Here is a 22793-nt window from a genome sequence, read left to right as displayed (position 1 = left end):
ACGACTCGTTGCACTTTTCGATTGACTTATTTTTGGCTGCTAAAAAAGCGAATACATAAGTCAGGAATTCAAATTCACAAATTTAAAAAAGAAACTATTGCTCAAAGTGCTTTCTAAAATAACTAGAGCCCTGAAAGATTGCGTTTTGACTATAATCAAATTGTCACAAAAAAATTCATATTCACAAATAAATATTTTATACAGAAATATTTATTAATTAATATTGCAAATATTGTTATATATTGCAAATTGGTATGTACACTACTGGTAGATTGAAAACAAAAGCAAAATATGTATTAATTTTTTGTTTTTCGAATCGAAGTTATTTCTCTATTCGAAGAAATTCTTACTATTTTTATGTCGTGAAAATGTATATTACTTTATTGAAGAAGAATACTATCATAATATGAATACTATCATAATATGTATTGTATTTATTATTATATTATATTGTTTATTTCTATACCTTCATGTTGGATAGCAATGCCTCCAGTATGCGTGGATTTATTATTATCGCTCGAGTATTAGGGTGCTTAGCGAGAATGTGTAGCATTTCGGTCAGTATCGTAAGCATAACAATTGGTATGGTGGTGCATGGTAGTAATAATATATCACAAATCTTATTCTGAAAATAACGGAAAATTGATCCTTAAAAAAACTGGATAAACTCACGCTGTTTGGAAATTATGAATTTTTAAGTGCATCCTAGAGCTTTGATGAAGCCTAGAGCTTTTGATTATTGTTATTAATTTTTACTAATTTTGTCCATTTATGACTTTTGAACCGTAACCGTGAATAACATTTACGTCATCACAATAAAGAACAATAACACATTTCTTCCAAGCCTTCAAGAATTAAGACTTTTTTTGAACTATGAATTTATATGGTTTACTTTGAGACTCTTCTTTAAAATTCTTTTTTTTAATAATAACTTTAGTACATTTTTTTAAAGGAAAGCCTTTCAAAGACCGATTTCAAAATTATTAAATTCGTAGTTTAACAAAAGGTCTTTATTTTTGAAAACTTTGGCAATTGTGTTTTTTTTATTGTGGCACTAGAAATATTATTCAAGGTTACGGTTCCAAAGTTTAAATAAACAAAATTTAAAAAAAATGACTCAAAATAACTGAAAAATAGTCATAATTTCACAAAAGTTTTAGGTTGCACTTAAATGCTCATAATTTCTGAACAACGTGAAATTTTTTTTTCCAATTTTTTTTTTAAGGACAGTTAAGGTCAATAATATCACTCCGTTTCGGCTTGACTTTAAGGTCTGGGACACCTAGTATATATATATTGATATAATATGGAATATATGTATAAATAAAATATCTTACATGTCCATGGAAATATGCTGCCTTTTTACATGCTTGCACGTTATTTTCTAGTATTTTATTTAATGATTCAGCGATAGTTTCCCGAACACCCCACGAGAGTGTAGAATTATTTAGTGCATCTAAAAAATATAATTCACAATTAAATTAATTTATGTATTGAAATATTGAAGAAATAGGGAATTAAGATATTGTATTTGATATATATATATATATATATATATAGTTTTCTATACAAATACTCGTATATATGAACATCGTGCTCTTCTATAAAGATGTGACTTATATGTATGTATTTTTTACGTTTATGCAAAGTGTCGGTAAATAATGTTACAATTAAAATACTCAAAAGTCTACCTTTATAACTGTATTTATTTTTTAACGAATCATTCGAAAAAAATATACACTCTACTTTTATCACTCATATAATAAATTGATTGCAAAAATGCAGGAATAACATATGGACAGTCTTTGAATCAATTTCAAACGTTATATAATCTTATCATAATTAATTCTTGTGGCTTATGGAAAACACTTTCCTAAACTATTATTTTTTATCTATAAAATCTAAAGAAATACGTTATCAATCGACTTGATGATTATTTAAAGCAAGAAAGAGTTATGATTGAATGGGGCATGATTTGAATGTTAGTTGATTAAATATAATTACCATACATTTCGTATAAAGCATTACTGTTAACAATTTGGTATGATGCTGGTCTTTCTACGGACATGTTTGCCAATCCATTGCAGGCGACTGCAAACAGTGAGCCACCATCCATCGAAGAATTATTGTCGGTGAGCACATTTATCATTTGCTCGGTGGCATGTAAGTTCAATAATTCCTGGAAATTGTTGAGAACTTAATTTTTTATTGCTTTTTATGATATATTCTGAGTGAATTTGAGTATATTCAGAAACATTTATTTTTATTTTTAGTTGCACTAATTATTGTACCTCCGTGTTTGAATTAATATTTGACATGGTCAGGTCACTCACAAAACTAAAATTTTGGTTTTGGTACACTATCATATATTGTTTTTGAAATATAGTCTAATATATGTGATTGACGCTCTAATATTGATTTTATTATTTCCTATTCTATAAAAAATCTGATGTTTTTTAAATTTTATTTGATTATCAAAAACATTTTTTCATACAGTAATTAGTACCTAGCTTATAATATTATCCTATAAATTATTATATAATATTATCATTCAGTTTATAATATCTTTGAGGACGAGCGCCTCATATATGCATTATACGCAAATCATCAAACTGGCCGAAGAATTCATATATGCGTTTGTTGGTGAAGGCAGTCAAAAAAATTGAATAAGTTGATTAAACGATAAGAAAAACAATAATTTACTAATTTGCAGAGATATTAATCGGTTAATTGTTTCTACTGATATCACATTGCAATTTGTATATGTTTTTTGTTTCTTTGTATCCGTTAGTATATATATTAGGGTGGTCCTTAACAAGGACATTTTCGAATTTCTTTGCTCTCAAGCGCCAATGCTTCCAAATAAATAAAAAATAAATCTGTAATAGTATTAACTCTTAATATAAACATTTAGATAAAGCACACGCCAATTGAAAGTTTCTTATATTTGTTATTAACATATGCCATTAAGTAAATTTTTGCGCCATCTATCGTGAACTCAAGTATTATGACATATAAGAATATTTATGAACCACTTAACCTCTAATTAAATTCTATTCATCATGGAATCAAGATTAAATTTGCAGCAAAATATTTATTTAATTGGTGATGTTGAAACTCACATTATTATCTTGATTCCATGATAAATAAATATTATAGAACAGCCCACAGGGTTTTATATATATATATATATATATATATATATATATATATATATATATCTTGATAGTTTTTTCGACGTTGAAACATATTTCAAAGTAACTAGCAGCCCATTCGTCGAAATAAAAAAGGTATAAAGTGTAAATACTTTTATTTATACGTTTCGACACAAGATGCGTGTCATCATTCAGCAACACAGGACAAAAACACTCAACAAAAATTTATTTTAAAAAATTAAACTTAATAACATATTAGAGAAAAACATTTTTTTAGAAAGAATTATGAATAACTAAAAGATTTGAAACTAATTTGACTAAAAGTTATAAAATACATAATTGTGAGACGAGAAACACGCCCATACCGAGCATCCAGACTCGACTGGAATGTTTTTCTCTAATATGTTATTAAGTTTAGTTTTTTAAAATAAATTTTTGTTGAGTGTTTTTGTCCTGTGTTGCTGAATGATGACACGCATCTTGTGTCGAAACGTATAAATAAAAGTATTTACACTTTATACCTTTTTTATTTCGACGAATGGGCTGCTAGTTACTTTGAAATATATATATATATATACATACATATAATAGATATATATACATAATATATATATATATATATATATATATATATATAACGTTAATTTTATTGATAACTGTTGGATCGATATAAATTTGTTAAAAAAATAAACGGCAAAGATTTTGTTTTTAAAGAACATTTTCACGGGGTTTAAGAAACACTTTATGTTTACTATATCCGTTTTTCAAATTTTAGTTAACTTAAATTACCTTGCGCCCAGATTCTATTTCAGCCAGGTTGGCCATCGCTTGTAAAGCAGAAATGCGCATTTCTCCTGCGGCGTCTTCGAAGTAAGCTACGATACGAGGTGTTTGTTGTTCCGATACTATTATTTCGGCTATATGATTATCTTCGCAGGCGGCACTAATGCCACTTAAGGCTGCTGCGTGTAGATCTAACAAATTATAGTCCTAAAAAAATCGTTTGTAAAAATTTAAATGTTATACTTTATTTTTATTTGTAAAATTAGCAATCATAGCAGTTAGAGATCATAGTTTATAATCAAAAAGCGAGAAGATTACAAAAAAATCGTAGCAATACACTAATACCGAGGTATCCAACCTGTGAGGCCCCCTTGGATGGGCACAAGGCTGTCCAAGGCGGGCGTACAGCTACTTTCTAAGCACATTTTCGAAAATATACTAAAATGTTAAAATGATAAAAAAATGAATGAATAATTATTTTTATACTCGTATATACTCTTACATAATTCTGCATATTAATTTGTAACATGATAAATAAATTATAAGTTTTTACAATTTTTTTTAAAGAAACAGGAGGTAGCGGTACTACAATGCTGGAAACCACTGCACTAACGTCACGTTTTCATAACAGTTATTGTTTTTGTACAAGCAAATAAGTAATTAAGCTGGTTTGTTTTACCGATTTGTTTTATTTGAGAGTAAGCAACACGCAATGAATGATATTTCTAACATAAATTAAGTCATTCAATTTAAATTATTAAACCATACAAATAATAAGTAATTTCTATTGATTTTATTTTTGAAGAAAAAATTAAATAAATTTTACTTCGAAAAGTTAATAATATCTGGTTAGTCTTGACAAAGCCTTAACTTCAACTTTTGCAGACCTAAAAATTTTTAGGCAAGCCCTTGAATACCAAAAATTAATTTGTACTTGATATGCTTATGATCTACTATTGGCTTGTATTTTTTAATATAACACGAAAAAAACAGAATATTTTTCTCTAAAAGTTTTTGTATTTTGAAAGCTTATTATTATTAAAAATGGCCTAATATTAGTTTGTGTTTAAATACTACCTATTGAGAACTTGCTCCTAAATCTCGCTATGAAACTTCGTTTTTCTACGTGATAATGGCGAATTAAAATAATAAATGAAACAATACAAAATTCACTACATGAATCTACAATTTTAATTTGCAAACTAATAATTGTTAAATAACTTTGCAAAAAACTAAAAATAAATACTCAAATAATTATAATACTTTCTTAAAGTTTCGATAATTTCAATAGAATATTATGAGACAATGCATGTGACTGTAATGGTTGTTTCTTTAGACCTAAACGTCTTGTTCGAACTCGATGTTTCTGCTAATCGTTGATTATATAAAATATTTGTAAACAATGAAATTTGAGCACTCACTTCAAGGATATCGAGCAAGCGTTGTATAGTATTGCTTTCGACTAACAATCGGTGCATGTTTTCATCGCTCGCTTTTCTTATAACAATATTCAGTATCTCCAAAGCCAATTTTTGGATAGAGATAAAGTCACTGTTTGTAAAATGCACAATTTCAAAGAGCGAGACGTCGCGGTGTTTTATAAACTTTTGCATTCCCAGTATGTCGTTCAACACATTTCTTAAAAGCTAGAAAAAATGTCATGCGTATAGTTCATACATACACATAAAATAGTAAACAAAAGTTGTTATATAGGCATCCATTTAATTATCAAAGAGATTATACTAAGTTATCTTTGAAAAATTGTAATAAGTCTTATATTGCAAAAGTTTCGCGTATGAATTGACTTATATTATTTAATCATACAAGCATAAACACACAGTTAAAATTTCTAAACAATGATTAAAAGACGTGTTCGTTGTAACAGTCACATTTATAAGACAGAAATATGTTTTTGGAAAAATTAAAATAAAATAAAATATTAACAATCATATTTAAATAAAACTAAAAGATTTAAATAAAACTATGATAAATATTTTGAACATAATTTTCAATTAGTTTTCTTTTCAATAATTGGATGGATGCCTATACTTACACAAACTTTTTTGTATGCCTTTTACCACCTCAAATATATATATATATATATATATATATATATACAGGGCCGGATTTAGAAATTTGGCGCCCTGGGGCACTGACAAAAATGCCGCCCCATCCGAGGATTTTTACTTAAATGGTTTTTATATAAAAATTCATTTTAAATTCATTTAAAATTCATTACGCATTACATACTATAAATAGAGGTGTTTGGCATCGCGCCTTAAGGCAAATTGCTGAAACTTCCCGTACCGAAAATTAAAATTAAAAAAAAAAGTTAAAATATTTAAAACTTTGAAAAAATTTGACTTTTTTGAAAAATTTGAGTTTTTTTCATACTTTTTTTAAAGCGATCGTGCTGCTTTCGCTGCGTGGAGTCAAAATATAGAAGCGCGTAAGCGCCGCGTTGCAGTATAACGGATAAACAATGTTACAGAACTCATAGAAATGTAAACAAAATTTATACTTATTATTAAAATATCTGATAATTTAATGTTCCTTTGTCTAATGATCACTTTTGACCGCCAAATGTTTTTTCAAATATCGAAATTTTTTTATTGGATCACCGAAACCGCTTGAATTGCCTCCCACAAATTTAAGCAGTTCTTCATTTTGTCATTTCATTTTTAATGATAGTGGACGTACCGTTTCTCAAAAAGTGAATTATCATTTTTGGCATTTCGGCCTGTATTTTCGAAAAAGTTGTACTTGCCTTGGTCAATAACCAATCAGCACGTCTCGTTATCAATAAATAAAAGTTCATAATTTTCGAAAACACTCAAAATATAAAAGAAGGTTTTTTAAATTCAATTTTTTTTTTCATTTTTCAAAAAATTTTAAAGCTCTTTATAAAATGTAATTTTCAGTACGGAAAGTTTCGGAAACTTACCTTAAGGCACAATGCCATGCGTCACAAGTTTAATTTTTTTTTTTTGAGCTATGAGCTTGGAAGTGCACAAGTTCGTCATCTTAAGAGTGCTCGAGATCTGAAGGACATATTTTTCTTCAACTTTCCGCTCGTTTACGAATCTTTTTATTAGCAAAATTGCCAAATTTTGCATTGCAATCGTATTATGTTTTGATAATTATATTTCTTGAATAAACAATGTTATTAAGAAAATGAGTTAATTATATTATACAGATTTTTTTTTTCACTATCCAAATTTTGCCGCCCCCGAAAATTTGCCGCCCTGGGCAGTAGCCCCGACTGCCCCTACTGTAAATCCAGCACTGTATATATATATATATATATATATATATATAATAAATTATAAAACTTTATTTGTTCTATTCGTTAGTCTTCAGTTATTAAATATTAAACTTTTAATCATGTGCTTATATTTTTGAAGCTTAATCATACATTTTGATCATTTTGTGAAAATATAATGATGATTGTACTAACTTCTAATGTATTTCTTTGAACGTCTGCATCTGTAGAATTTATCCTTCTGAAAATGGTTGCAATTACATCTTGTTTCAATAGTAAATCGCAACCACGAATGTCACGGGTTAATTCGCCCAGTATTCCAGCAGCATATTCTTGTATGTGCAAGTCTTCATTCTGTGTATACATATATTACAGGGAAAATACGAACAAAATGGAATATATGGACAAAATGACACAGTAGTAGCCGTATTTAAAAATTGGCTAGTTCTAGTAACGTTTCCGCAACTGCATATTATGGAAACAACATAACCTCAACCTTGTCAGATGTTGACCGGCATTGCCACAGACTTGTCGCAATAATCTGTTCAAACGTGTATCGCGATTTCAAAAGTTCATTTTGAAGGTGGTTTTGTTTTATTTTTTTGGGACTTATTCATTCTTAATTGTAATTATTTCTATTAAAATCAAAGAACTTACGCAAGCACTAGTAATTTCGATCAATTTTTAACTTTTGGGCAAAATGACATACTTATTCAATGAAAAACATAGTTTTTTTTTCAAGCACTACAGGGTAGATCATTTGAAGCCAAGAGAAAAGAAAACTGGTGGTGATTGCCTTCTAACTTCAATTCTATTCTAACTACTTCTGAAGAAGAAACTTGCAAAGACCTATTATCCCGTTTTGTGTCTGATGAAAGTTGGTTGCGCTGATTTGTTACCTTTGGGCTAATGCTTTATGTGCTAATGACCCAAAGAGGACCAAACAATTTATTTATGAACTTTGTGTGCCCTTTCTCTACGTGTCATTTTGTACGTACTATATGGACAAAGTGGTTATTGTAATTGGTACCATTTTTCTTTAATGAATATGTTATTCTTGTTTTTAGTAAATTAAAAGACTACGTTACTGGTAGTCAGTGAACCAAATGTCAGTAAAAATAATTGAGACTGGTTATAATGTCATTAAATAAGTAAATATCAGAAAAAAAACAAAACACCATGCCATTTTGTTCATACTTTTCCTACATATTAAATTATAAAAAAAATGGTTTAACAATTAAAGAAATAGCTAATATAGTATATGTATTGATTCTAATGATGCATTATTTAAGTAATATATCATGATGATAAATGCATTTAAAATATACCAACCGAATTGTACTCATTGTGATAGAATTTCGTATCGGTGAAATTTAGAAGATTTTCTTTAACATGTTCGATTTTAGATAGCTGCTGCATTAACTTTATGCTAAATCTTTTAATACAAATGTTGTCATGAACGAGTAATGGCGGTAGAGGTTGGAGCACATAATTTCTCAAAAGCATATGGCATGCTTGTTCACCCTTCATTGCGTGTTTGTCTATAGAACATATAGCCTGAAATATGAAAAGCAATAATTTTCATTTAAACTATACTAGGCAGTATTTCACAAAATGATTAAATTTATTCAAATGTTATGATTGATAGCCTGAATATGTAGTGTCATCGGCATAATACTAACTTTGATTCGCACTGCAAATTATTGGTACACTTTATTTGGTTAATATAGCGCATTGTTTATGATATTTTTAGTAATTTTTATTTCAAGTCATTAACTTATCTATGCCTATTTATTTTATTTATAACTATATTTAATTTATGGCGATGCAATTCATACATTTAGATTTTCATTATTAGATAAAAATTTATTTACAAATAAAAATAGTCGACTCTGGCCCTGTGGTGTAATCTCTCTCTCTCTCCTTTCGGATAGATTCCTTTATTTTATTTATTGCGCCAACTAGTTATATTTTAATTACTTTATTCAAATTAGTCGCAATTGTATTCAATAAGACTAAACATTTATTAGATCTTATTATTATTATAAATATTATTGTATTATATTTACATTATTGTTTGTGCTGATCATAATTGTATTAAAACTGCTTATTTTATGGCTTATTGTCTCTATAGATTAGAACGTTTGCTTGACTTCGTTCAATTAATATTTGAATTATTAATTAATATTTTGAAACATATTTATATTAACAGGTGTTGCGGATATATAAGCCAGTTTACAGTGATTTATCATTTATTAATAGTAATAATAATATAGCCCATTAAACTTACATGAATCACATTGTACATTGTTTTTTTTTATTTTTATATAAATTCATAAAATGGGATGCGAACGGGCTCAAAACATAAATTGATTGAGATTTTTTTAAAATGTGTAATATTATTAAAATTATAAACCATGTAAACGGATCTAAACAATTTCGAAAATCTAAAACGAATCAAATAAGATTCATAAAATTTTAAATGTCACATGCTATATTTTTTAATAGTAGAAAACATTCACCATGAATTGTATTTTAATGTTGGAAAATTATTTAAGCCTTGACTATGCAATTATTATAAAACTAATAGCTGGTTGTACCTGCAACACTATTTTTTCCTCAGGGGAATCTAACATCAAAATTACGGTTCTACAGTTTTCAGCTAAAATAGCTATTGGATCGTATTGGTTTATAACTTCTTCCGAATTCCGATCTACTCGCTCTTTACTAATTAATTTACTCTTAGTTTTACTGGAACTTTCAGTCATTTTAAAATATTTTTTATAAAATCTTAATAAAAAAAGTCAAAATGAATAATTTGTTTTAGAATTTATGATTTTGTTTTTGATTTACTAATACAGCCTACTAAGAAACAAACCCAAACATTTGAAGTGTCAATGTATTTGACATTTCTAATCAATTTTGTTTTAACTTTACAATTAATAAGGCTTAGCTAAATTTAATCAAAATACGATAATAAAACCCAGCATATAATTAATTCGATTCAATTTTTTTTATCTTATTTATTTATGCTATGTCATTGCTATATAAATATTATAAAAATTTATGTAAATTATAACTTTAATAACAATTTAGGAACATTCACACTGAAAAAAAAATGCGCTGAACTTCAGTATATATATTTAGACAAATATCAATTTAAATAATATGTTATATATCATACATGTAAGGCAATAATACATAATTTAATTAACGCATTAAATTTAACTATGTAAATTATGTAATTTGATTTATCTACAATGTTTTTTACATAATATATTTAGAAATTCATGGAAAAATTTATTAAATAGTTAAATATATTTCAATGGAAAGCTGTGCTTTGCTTTAGCATATTTATAAATATCTATAATTATTTATCATAGATAATTTCTCAGAGATCATTGTTAATCATTTATTCTTGTATTACGTCAATATAATATAAATTACAAATTTAGGTACGATAACTTACAAGTTACTATAATTCAATTATGTATTTAAATTTAAAATAATATATATATATATATACAAATCATTTAACACCATTGCAAGTTCAGCGTAATCATTCTTCTTACTGCATAATATGGTTTATTATTCCATACATATCAGTTTGAGACATGCTGATATTTTTTTTAACTTATCTCCTATTATTTTCAGCAAAATCCACTACTTTTTGATTTTTCAAAATAAATATATTCCTGAAATAAATAAATTAGAATTATCTAAAGTGGAATACACATTTATTAATATTTTCCGAACTATCGATTTACCAATTAATTTATAGTATACTATCAAATGTTGAAATAATTGCCTTCAAGTTTATGTTACATCAATGTAATTTTCGTTTTGATTTGAGGGGGTTTTATTATAAATGAGATTACTGACTATTAAAACAAATTTGAATGCAACAGGAGACAGTGGTTAAATGCTATTTTTTTAAAGCATTGCATTGGAAACATTGATAAAATCATAAAATAAATTAATGAAATATATCAGATGGAACAATTAATTTCACTCTAAATCATATTAATTTAGTTTATAAGAATACTAACAATAATTACTGATTTCTTAAGAAAGCGAGAAATGTTTTTACTTTATCTTTTTATTTAAATGTACAATTAACTTGCATAGTTTAGTATGCTTGAAAACTTTTAACCCTCCGTCGGTCGGCGTGGTCTGGCCAGACTTTTTTCGACTTCAATTAAAAAAAAAATACTTCAAGTAATCCTATCGACTTGAAATTTCTTGACTTTTCCTAAAATTTCATTAGCTGTCGATCAATGAAAAAATCAGGACGAAAAAATGTACAGAAGGATAATTATAAGGATATTAACTTTTTTATACTTCGAACGGTCGGAAAGGTCTGTCCAGACCACCCATACATTTTGTATGAAATATACGCTTTTTGATATATGTAAACCAGTATTTTGTCTTTTTTCGTGGTATTTTCTATTCAAACTGCGTTGTATATATTCTTTGCTATGTGTTGTAACATGAATGTTAGTATTTTCATGACGAGAGTTCCTTGAAAACCTACCAAACTTATTGGTAATCGCAAACACTGAAAATCGGATGAGTAATGCACACATTCATTTCAAAGGCGCCGAAAAAGAATAAATATTGTTTTTTATTGATTTAAAACAGAAAAATTAACAAAAAAGCAACGATTTTTTTATATTTCTTGATTTTTTATATAATCGTTAATACATAAGACACGAAAAACTCATTTATCCCATATAAATGCATGTAAAATGAATGGTGGTCCAGCCAGACCTTTCCGACCGTTCGAAGGTGAAAAAATATCCGACCGACGGAGGGTTAATTCAATCTACAAAAAGTTATAATCTGGATATATTTCTTTTTCTTGAATAATATATGATAAATTTTAACATTGACAGGTGTAGCCGTGTTGTTTATTATCATCGAATCAAAACTGAACACATTTAAAATCTTTGAAGTAAAGATTGAAATTTGAGTGATTATTCGTTCTTTTGAAATTTAGATTAATAAAATTATATCGTTGTTTAAATGATCTATATAATTTTTGTTAAACACCTACCAAAAGAAATGCAGCGCCTAGTATAAGTGCCTTGGTTCGACAATCTGTATATTGCGATGGGAAAAAAGTTATCAAATTATAACTAGTGACATGATGATCCCACATGTGCCGAATGCTGCCCCGTGGTGTAGTACGATCTGCCGACAAAATCTGTTTAATTAAAAATTAAAGTAAATAAAGTTGAATTGTGTTTTCTACATATATATATATATATGTAGAAAATATATATATATATATATATATATATATATATATATAATAAAGTTGTTTTTGGGCGTCCATCTATTAATTAAAACTATTTTAATGAAGTAAAATGTTTTATTGTCAAACGTTTCGGGTCCTGATTTGATCCATCTTTAGTTAATTTCAAAACAAATTTTTGAAACAAATACTAAACGCCCCCAAATACACACCAAACTAGTCTATCAAGACCTAAACATAAACACCATTAATGAAGAAATTAAATTAATTAGTCAAAAATATAAGAGTACAAAACCATCCTAATATTCTGGCCAAGAATTTATTGAAGTCGCACGGCATCAAACGGCTGAAAAGAAAACGCCCCCTCGACGGATCCGACACATTGACCTCCACATAATATATAATATATTCATTCTAATTAGCAGTACTTTACAATTTAGTTGTTTATTTATATTTTTATTTATTTCTATTGTGCTTAGTTATGTCTTTTTTATTTCTATAAATTCACAATTTATACTCATTTACCTCATAGATTAGGCTTACTACTGGGTAACCCTTTAGATCTAATGTTTAATATTTCATATATCATCAAAATTACTGAATGTCTTACTTTTTGTAAAGACAGATTGTAATTCAATAAACAGAATAAAAAAAAAATTGTCCATCGAGAAGCAAACACGTTACGCAGAAAGTTTGCTGAGAGCATTTACATATAATTACTACCTGTCGTTAATAAACGATTCGATTCAGCTACTCTGTGCATTATTTACCGGGATGCTTCAAATAAGTTTTACAATATGCGAGTACATCTTAATACTTTCTTTTGTGTACATATAAATAAATAAATAAATATATATATATATATATATATACATATACTTTTGTGCGTGTATACATATATGTATATTCTATTCTCTTCTATATACATATTCTTTTGTCCGTGTATACATATATGTATATACTATCCTCTTCTTCGTATATTTTTTCATAGTTTATAAACTCTCTTATGTTAATTCTCATACAAAAAATGTTTGCATACTGATTACAGCTTACATGCAAAAGCTATATTTTCCATATCCTTACTTCCTAATTTTTCCGCCGGCCAAAGCGCCACTAAAACTTTTCTATCTCAGTCTTTCAACCAATAACGAAACAGCTCTTCGAGTGTCCTTATCTTTACATAGAAACACAATTCACTATTAATTTTTTTTCCAAACATATAACATGTCTCGATGAGAAGACATTTTTAAAAAAAACTTTTTTCTTTATTTTATTTTAATTCACTATTTATTTTAATTTAATAGTGTTTAAAATTCGTGCTTTGGAAATTGTATAGTAATTGGTGCATTATATTTTCCGTGTTTTTTGTCTTTTCTTCAAATTATTTGTATGGTGAGTTATTGCATATTTTTCTATTATTGTAGTTGTATCTTACCTTTATATACAATATATTTCAGTCTTATAATATTTTTTTTACCATATTGTTTAGATTTATTAAGTTAATTCATAAATTTTTTATTTGTATCTTTGTATTTTTATTGCATTTTTAACTTGTAACTCTGTAATCCTTTAATGCTACATCATTGAAGATGGGTCAAATCAGGACCCGAAACGTTGGACAATAAAACATTTTACTTCAATAAAATATTTTCAATTAATGGATGGACACGCAAGAACAACTTAGATTCTTTGCTGTAGAAACAATACTTCTAAAATGAATTCTGATGTCCAGTTTATTGACTCAAAGGTAAGAGTTAAATTTTGAAAAACTTTTCAGGAGGGTCCCAGGGTGTGAACCACGGGCATGGGTGGATCAACCTTCCAAAATTAGTGGGGGTCGGTCATACATATGGACGCGATTGGGCCACTCTAAATGGGTCAAAATAAAATTTTTCAAATTTTATCCCTTATTTTTGGGTCAATGCACGGGACATCAGAATTCATTTTAGCAGTATGGTTTTTTCAGCAAAGTATCTTGTTTTGAACCCTAGTATCCAAAAATCATATTTGCCTTAGCGACTCTTTTTGACCCATACAAATCGACTCGCCCTAATATATATATATATATATATATATATATATATATATATATATACATATATATATATATATATATATATTTATTTATTTATTTATTTATTTATACGCCAACCGGCTTTATACAGTTTTATAATATTGTTCGCTAATTCAAAATTTGTATATTTATATCTATATGTACACACATATAGATATACATACATATATACAGATATACTCATATAATACGCATACATATACATACATACGCCTATATGCACATTCAATAAGTACATAAATACATACACGTAAACTTTATAAAAAACTATGATAATTAAGTAACATAAAATAATACTTTGGTTAAATAATATGACTTTGGTGAAATAACTAATTGCATTGAAAATATTGTGGTGTTTAAGTTTTTTCTATATGTAGCCTCAAAACTTTGTTGACGCATATCGAAAAAGTTCAATCTGCCGCAATACTCATTGACTTCTTTGGCTAGTCTATTTAATTAAAGGGCTATTATGCACGTACTTTTTTGAGGATTTTGCTGTATAGATTAATCTGTTGGATCGAAGTCCTGGCCTAGGAGTGACAAATTGTATTTTTTCTAAGAGTTCTGGTGATTCAATAAAGCCGTTTACTATCTTGTAAAAGAAAAGCAAGTCGGTGATTTTTCTACGCGCGGTAAAGTTGTTATTTCTGCTTTTCTTTATGATGTCATCAGCGTTGCATTCTCCTAGCATTTTATATATATATATGTATATATATATATATATATATATATGTTACGGTAAATGTGCATATTTCGGTGAATGTGCACATTCACCGGTGAATGTGCACATTTACCGGCTCATTTGGCGAATGTGAGTTCAAATCGCGCGCGTGCGCACGTTCGGGTGAAATACTAATTCATATATTTATATTTATATTTATATTTATATTTATATTTATATTTATATTTATATTTATATTTATATTTATATTTTATTATATTTTATTTATATTATTTATATTTATATTTAGATTTATATTTATATTTATTTAGATTTATATTTATATTTCTATTTATTTATCTTTATATTTATATTTCTATTTATATTTCTCTTTCTATTTCTTTATCTTTTCTTTCTCTTTCTTTCTATTTCTATCTTCTCTTTCTCTTCTCTTTCTCTTTCTCTTTCTCTTTCTATTTATCTTTCTCTTTCTCTTTCTCTTTCTCTTTCTCTTTCTCTTTCTCTTTCTCTTTCTCTTTCTCTTTATCTTTCTCTTTCTCTTTCTCTTTCTCTTTCTCTTTCTCTTTCTCTTTCTCTTTCTCTTTCTCTTTCTCTTTCTCTTTCTCTCTCTTTCTCTTTCTCTTTCTCTTTCTCTTTCTCTTTCTCTTTTCTTTCTCTCTTTCTTTCTCTTCTCTATTTTCTTTTCGTCATCTGCCTATTCCTCATTCTTTCTTCTATTGATCATTTCCCCTTTATTTATTCCCTATTCTATGAGCTATTCTATTTAATTAACTCTATTAACTATTTAACCATTAACTATTACCTATTTAACTATTCTTAATTCACTATTTACTAATTATGATTCCCTATTTGCTAAGATCTATTCACTATTTACTATTAACTATTCAGTTATCACTATTCACGATTCACTACTTTACTATTCAACTACTATTATATATCTTGATCAAAATGAACAAATCTTCAACAGAATGTTATTAATTAATTAGTATATTGTCTAGGGTTATTAATCATTTATCACCATAACACCATTTTGGTACAAAATTTGTAACATGCTTGACGTATTTCGCGCATAGTCTTTATTGCGCATGCGTCAAATACGCGAGATGTTCATAAGACCAATCCAAGTACGCACGTACACCATTGTTTTAATTTGATTGCTTGAGAACACGCCACATTCACCTAGCGTTTTGGGGAATGTGCACATTTACCGGTGAATGTGCACATTCACCGAGAGAGCACATTTACCGTAACATATATATATATATATATATATATATATATATATATATATATATATATATATACATTAGGTAAGTTTTCTATAGCAAAAAGTAAAACATATCGACAATATTGAATATTCTGAAAGTTTACTTATATCAAACAAAAATCGTTTCGTAGGATTAGTTGGCTCTTTTTTTACAAAGCTTTGCTAGTGTACTTAGAAAATAAGATGACAAAGCTCACGTGGGTGAAAAAGTAAGATTAAATCCTATGTATTTTTTTTCAAACAAATCAATGCAATAAATAAAAAACTAAACACTTAATCATTTTTAGAGGCTGCAAATCTTGACATTAAATATCATTTAAGTCTAAGAAATATATAATAATTATAAAAGAGTTCTCCAACAACTTACACTAAATTCGGCATCACTGTGTTTGGTACAAAATATTCCCATATTTGGGCCTACGATCCAGAATAAGACGTCTCCTGATGCGTCGCAAATGCGGAACAAAGGTTCAAACATTGTAAATTCCCGAGTGATACTTCCTAAATAATCGCCAGGGGGTGCCCAAACTTCAAGTTCCTGTAATTTTAGATTCAATGTTATAACTCACGAGTATTTAAATTAATGATATTTTTAGTTTTTATAGAAAACGGTTTTTGGAATTGCATTCTGTAATTATCTCAGGCCCTAGATCTATAAGCCTAATATATAAATTTGTACCAAGTTTTTCAATTCATTGTGCAAATCATTTTTGATATTACTTGAGCTCATTTATTTGATGCTTTGAATAAAGAGCTATTTCTTTTAAGTATTTATTGGCTTAAAAAACAGAAAACAATTGTAGATAGCAATAATATTTAATTTTAATTAATAATACATTATTGTGATGCATCTATTTTTAAAAGTTTTAAACCGATTCAAAATTTTCAAGCTCATTCCTTAAATAAGAATTGAGATTTATGTCGATGCTAAGATTATTTAACGTACTAATTTTGATTATGGTTTGTACTGCACTTTAAGCAAGATCTAATTTGAATGATTAATTTACTGAACCTCTGATCTGAAACCACAACAAAGCATATTGCATGCAAGTCTTCGTTGGAACGAAAAAGCTTCCTGTTGTGACTGATCCAACAACCTCATCGAGAAAGGGCGACCCGATCCCCACAACATCCTGTGAGATGATTTCGAGGTTTCGCAAGCCACGTATAATGTTTCGCCCAAAGGTATTTTCACAGTATACCGATTCTCCGATTCTACTTTAGACATCACTAAAATTGAAAGAAATTGAAATGAGAATATTAACTCCTTAACTTAAAATGACGAGCCGAGCCCGCGTGCGATTGCTAGGCCAAAAGTGAATATTACGGGCATAGCCCGCGTATGATAAACGCAAGTATTACAAAATATTTATTCATACGAAACTAGCAAACACAAAATTATTTTTACTTTTGTAATAAAGCGTACGCTATGAGGGAAAATAGTCACAAACGCCGCGCCAGCTTGAACAACTTTGGCCCGACATTTTCGAATCTAAATCGTAAGTTAAGGGGTTAAATGAATATAAATATAAGTACTTCAATCACATTTCGAAACATTGCAAATTTATGTATTCATTTATTTGCATATGTTTATAGATATTTTAAAGTTACAAATCAGCCTCAGAAATATTCCTAAAAAGTTTTTAGTATAAAAAATACACATTGCAATAGATTTGTATGGTACCTAGTTCACTCTCAAAAACTCAAAAACATTTTTTGCTAAAATTGCTCTCTATGCAAACCGGAAAATCTTAGTTTAATAATAATTTGTTTTATGAAAAAAAAGTAAAATTTAGGCTCGCCTTAAGCTCAAGAAAAATTTAATTAAAATTAAGTTAAAAACTTTCACTGACTAAAAACGGGTTGAAAGATGATTCGATAATGATTATTGTGAACTAGGGATTTGCGGTAGGAGATGTGGTATAAAATTTTTAGAAGAAAACCAAAGCCATGTCACGCGACCCTTGTTTTCTGGGCTGGATAGCATGCTTGATTTGGTCGCGCTAGATTTCATGATAGTAAGATTTGTTTTAGCTTGCTAGATTATCAAATATTATATATCACATGACAAAATACTGCTTTCCTATTGGTTTGAACAAACGAATTCATCTCATAGACATTACACTACGATAATGGTCCATCCTCAAAAATAGCGCACGTTCTAATATTAAAATTTCGCTTGCTGGAAACAAATGGAGATCGATACGACGTTATTTTGCCGCCTACTTGATAACCAGCATACTAGCCAGCAGATCAAAAAAGTAATGAAGCAAGCGTCGTGTGAATAGGCCTTAACACATAATAATGATAATGCAAAGTAGCTAGTGTATAATTACAAATTGAAACGTAAAATGATTTTGTTTCTTCACACATTTTAGCATCCTGTTAACTAAGTGGCCTAGGGCGCCTGCATTTCTCTACGTTTCAAGAAATTACTTTATAAAATAGTGACTACTGATAAATAGTGCTATGTTGCAATTTATAATTACTAGTTACATTGCATTATTATTATTATGTGCTAGTTTTCTTAAAAAAAAATTCATATCCACTGATGACGTAGAATTTTACGCCGCTAAGAATTTAATCACACACACATATAATATATATATATATATATATATATATATATATATTAGGGTGGTCCTTAAAATGATCATTTTCGAATTTTCTTGCTCCCAGGGGCTCAAATGGTTCCATATAGATAAAAAACAATTCTCTGAAAGTTTTAGCTCTTAATATTAACGTTTAGATAGAGCGCAATTCAATCAAAGTTTTGTATGGAAATAACATGGAAAAATTTTCAAAAATTTTAAAAATAATAGTATAAAATTAAAACAAAAAAGTTGGACAAATAAAATTATTTTGTAATCAATTTCTTCGATTATTACTTTCATGGTAAATTTGAATAGTGATATAAATGATCTTACTATCATGTAATTCAACAGTTTGTTGTATATGTACTTGGTCAACCCCATGCAGAAAGTCTAATCCTGAAAGCGGATTTGCTTGTCCCGCCTGTGTCGATCGCCATGATATCGTAGACACTGGTATTGGCCTGCGAACACCGGCAACACTTTGCTCAGATCTTGTTTGTAAAACTGAAAGACACTTTTATCATTATATTTTTCATATAACTTACGTTCATTTACAGATATAATACATTTGATTTTCTAAACAATTTGCTAAACTTCAAGAGCAAAATTTCCGAAAATTGTGCGTTACGGCTAATGATAGATTTTATTTAGGGTTGTTAAGTGTGACTTCTTACTGTATATTTTTAGTATGATGAATTTATAAACAAATATATGTACTTACCAGCAACAGGTGGTTGTCTTAAGATTGGTGTTTCGGGATAGACTGAAAAGAAAACCAACGATCATACTTAACAAAAGTATTGATAGAGAACATTTGTTTTATTTGTTAGACAAACATAATTTTATGCTGCAATCATTCTACAATTTATTTTGAATTTTCATATTTTTGAATTTTATTAGTTGTCCGTGTATGGGTGTAAGCTCAACGTGTATGGGTGTTATGGGATAATATCAACTTAGACAAAAATATTTTAGGGTAATGATTAAAGAAATTTTGCAACCTATTTTTTATATATGGACAAAATTCATATGCTGGATAAAATATAAACTGGATATGTATATATATATATATATATATATACATATATATATATATATATATACATATATATATATATAAGGCGGGTCGATTTAAGTCTTTTAAGCACCTATGATTTTCGAAATTTGGGGATCAAATTAAGATACTTTGCTTAAGAAACCATACCTCTGAAAAATTTATCTTATTGAAACAAAAAAAAAATAGAAAGGAAGTTATAAATTATTGCTTGAAGACTTTTTTGGTTTCAAGTCTGGAAGATTTCGCACGGGTCTCTGATGTCGTCACCATAACGGCCTCTACATTTTCCGGTATTACTCGTTTGGAAATACTAGCTAGCAAAGAAACGCAGAGACAAAATGCATTGGAAAAAAATGAAACTAAAAAAAATCGATAGTTTTTTAGTTAGATAGTTTCGATAGCGTTTTTTGTGTGTATGAATTAATACCTAAATAATAAGTTCTAAAAATAAATTTTTTTGCTGATTTTTGTTATTATAGTGATAAAATGATGATTATTTGCCATTTTTGTATGATGGGTCTCTCAGGGGAGGCCCCAGGGTATCAACTAAGGACATGGGTGTATCGGCCTTCGAATGTTAGTGGGAGTCGGTCATACATTTAGATGCTGTTTAAAATCATATTTTTTGATACCAAAGTTTGATTGATAGTATTTAGATGCGATTGGGTCGCTCTAAATAGGTCAAAACATAGTTTATCACAATTCAACCTGTATCCTGTATTCAACCTCCATCGGCCAATGGAGCAAAGGATCTTATTTTGATCCCTAAAATCCAAAAATCACACTCTATTTAACACGTATTATTCAAGCGAGTATAAATCTTTTCATTTCAAAATACAAGTGAAAGGGCATGCGGGCACACAGATACAGGATCACGTGCTAAGCCTCGCCTGTGACGCACACGGCCACGGCAAGAGCAACCCTTTTCTGTTTTAGGCGCAAAATCACGGCGTCATCTAAATATCAATGGAAGTAATTCTAGCATATTTATTACATTTGAGTGGTATACAAAGATAAAAGTTCCACTTGATTATTATCCGTAAAGTGGTAGAATATTATTAGATCTTTTAACCAATTTTAGTAGGTGCCACCAAATGAACGAAAATGTCTGTCCCTTAGCACCGGACACTAAGTCGCCCCTTAGTACCGGAGAGTAAACATATTGATATTTCTTGTGAGAATTTAAGTAATTTTTTCCAATTATTTAATTTTGTTCTGTATGAGAGGTAACGGTCACTACATACCCCCAATTTTCCTATTTCTTAGTTCAAGAATGTAAAGCTTAGGTGAATGCACCAGCTGAAAGCAAGTAGATAAATAGTGACCTTTTTTGCAATAACTAAGAATATTCGTCAAAGACACATGTGTAGACATTCCAAAGTGTTGAGATGGCTGCATATGTGATCAATGCATATGAATTGCTGCGTGTACTGATGTCTTTCCTGAACGACATGTTCTGTTTTTGCTTTAAGATTTAGCACTATGAGTAAAAGTAATGAAAATTCTGCTTTTTTTGTAATTTCTGTAATGCAACTGAGCGGCACGCTGTTCCAGTACATCAGCGATACACTCCTGCGGGAAGCACATCCGTAGCGAAAGGGTTAAAATTTGAAATAGTTGCTAAATCGATTTATTAGAATTATTGATTTACTTAATGTTTACGGTGAACATGATATATTAGTACCTACTATAATTGCACTTTCTTTATTAAAATTATTGTTAAAAAAGATGTACGATCAACAAGCGACTGTATCTTGCATTTTGTAAGTGTTTGTGAACGGCACTTATCGTTTTCATTTAACGCGTTTCTTATCTATTATCTGTGTATTAAAAAAAGTTGTTTATGCTTCGGTTTCTTACCAAACGCCGCTGGAGACATTGGTGTCTCAGGATGAGACCGTAGTCTTTCATCAGCGACGAAACCTTCATTGTTATGTCCTTCACTGTCCGACATCACTGTTTTCACATTTGTTATCAAATAAAACAATTCGCAATATGCTAGAAATATTTAATCAAAATTCACTTTATTATGCCACTCGTGTTTCAAAGTTTGTCTTTATTAAACTAGCTCATGCAGTAAATAATTACGCATATTTTAAACATGCATCATTATTAAAATAGTTTTTAACCTGCACCGATTCGTAAATTTGATATACGCTTGTTCTAGTAAAAGACTCTTCATTCAAATCCGTATTATTACTCGTTGTTGACGCATTCTTTAAACAATGATATCACAATACAAAGTGCGATAACAAACTTTATCTCATATATTTCGATAAAACAGAATGAAGGAGCCATTCGATATGACTGTGGTATAAGGCTGATATTGAACAAGTGATGCCATCACATAATTAACAATTTGTTGATAATTTGTATACGAGTGTGTGCGTATTTAATATATAACTATATCTGTGTATATATGTATGTATATAAGTGCATATGAGTGTTTAATCATCGCCGTTCTTGTTGCTTGCATATTATTAACTATATTGTATTATGTATTGTTTCAATTTAATAAATAAAACTGACAGTTCATTTACAAAATTCTATTCATTTTGATTAAACATACGTCGTTCTTATAATTTTTTTCATTTTTATTTATTCACCTACGTTTCTATACAACCGAAATTATTAAAATCTGGCGTTGCTATTGCTAAAGAGA

At 28.6% G+C, this 22793-nt stretch overlaps 3 protein-coding genes across 8 annotated transcripts in view; 1 reads left to right on the top strand and 2 right to left on the bottom strand.

The window, feature by feature from the left end:
• Nucleotides 1-9968, bottom strand: part of LOC113375349 (armadillo repeat-containing protein 3) — a 29324-nt gene extending 19356 nt beyond the window's left edge. Inside the window, exons 1-6 of the mRNA XM_026615285.1 lie at nucleotides 9801-9968; nucleotides 8533-8757; nucleotides 7396-7554; nucleotides 3945-4145; nucleotides 2005-2179; nucleotides 1338-1456 (exon numbers count right to left, since the gene is read on the bottom strand). Of these exons, the coding sequence (XP_026471070.1) occupies nucleotides 1338-1456; nucleotides 2005-2179; nucleotides 3945-4145; nucleotides 7396-7554; nucleotides 8533-8757; nucleotides 9801-9968 (1047 nt within the window). The remainder of the gene's footprint in view (nucleotides 1-1337; nucleotides 1457-2004; nucleotides 2180-3944; nucleotides 4146-7395; nucleotides 7555-8532; nucleotides 8758-9800) is intronic.
• LOC113374566 overlaps nucleotides 1-22793 on the top strand; it is a 220891-nt gene that overhangs the window by 18355 nt on the left and 179743 nt on the right. The gene's annotated exons all lie outside the window — the stretch shown is intronic.
• On the bottom strand, nucleotides 10140-22357 carry LOC113375348 (phospholipid scramblase 1). The gene is made up of 8 exons (XM_026615284.1): nucleotides 21992-22357; nucleotides 19796-19837; nucleotides 19408-19578; nucleotides 17493-17710; nucleotides 16848-17018; nucleotides 12257-12406; nucleotides 10868-10895; nucleotides 10140-10153 (listed from the first exon to the last, which is right to left on the bottom strand). Exons 1-8 carry the CDS (start codon nucleotides 22083-22085, stop codon nucleotides 10140-10142), a joined length of 888 nt encoding a protein of 295 aa, XP_026471069.1. The 5' UTR covers nucleotides 22086-22357.

This window comes from Ctenocephalides felis, unplaced genomic scaffold, assembly GCF_003426905.1.
Source record: "Ctenocephalides felis isolate EL2017-DRISC unplaced genomic scaffold, ASM342690v1 CF-g0.4_SCAFFOLD_01886, whole genome shotgun sequence".
Taxonomy (NCBI): domain Eukaryota; kingdom Metazoa; phylum Arthropoda; class Insecta; order Siphonaptera; family Pulicidae; genus Ctenocephalides; species Ctenocephalides felis.
This window is presented reverse-complemented; position numbering and strand designations above follow the sequence as displayed.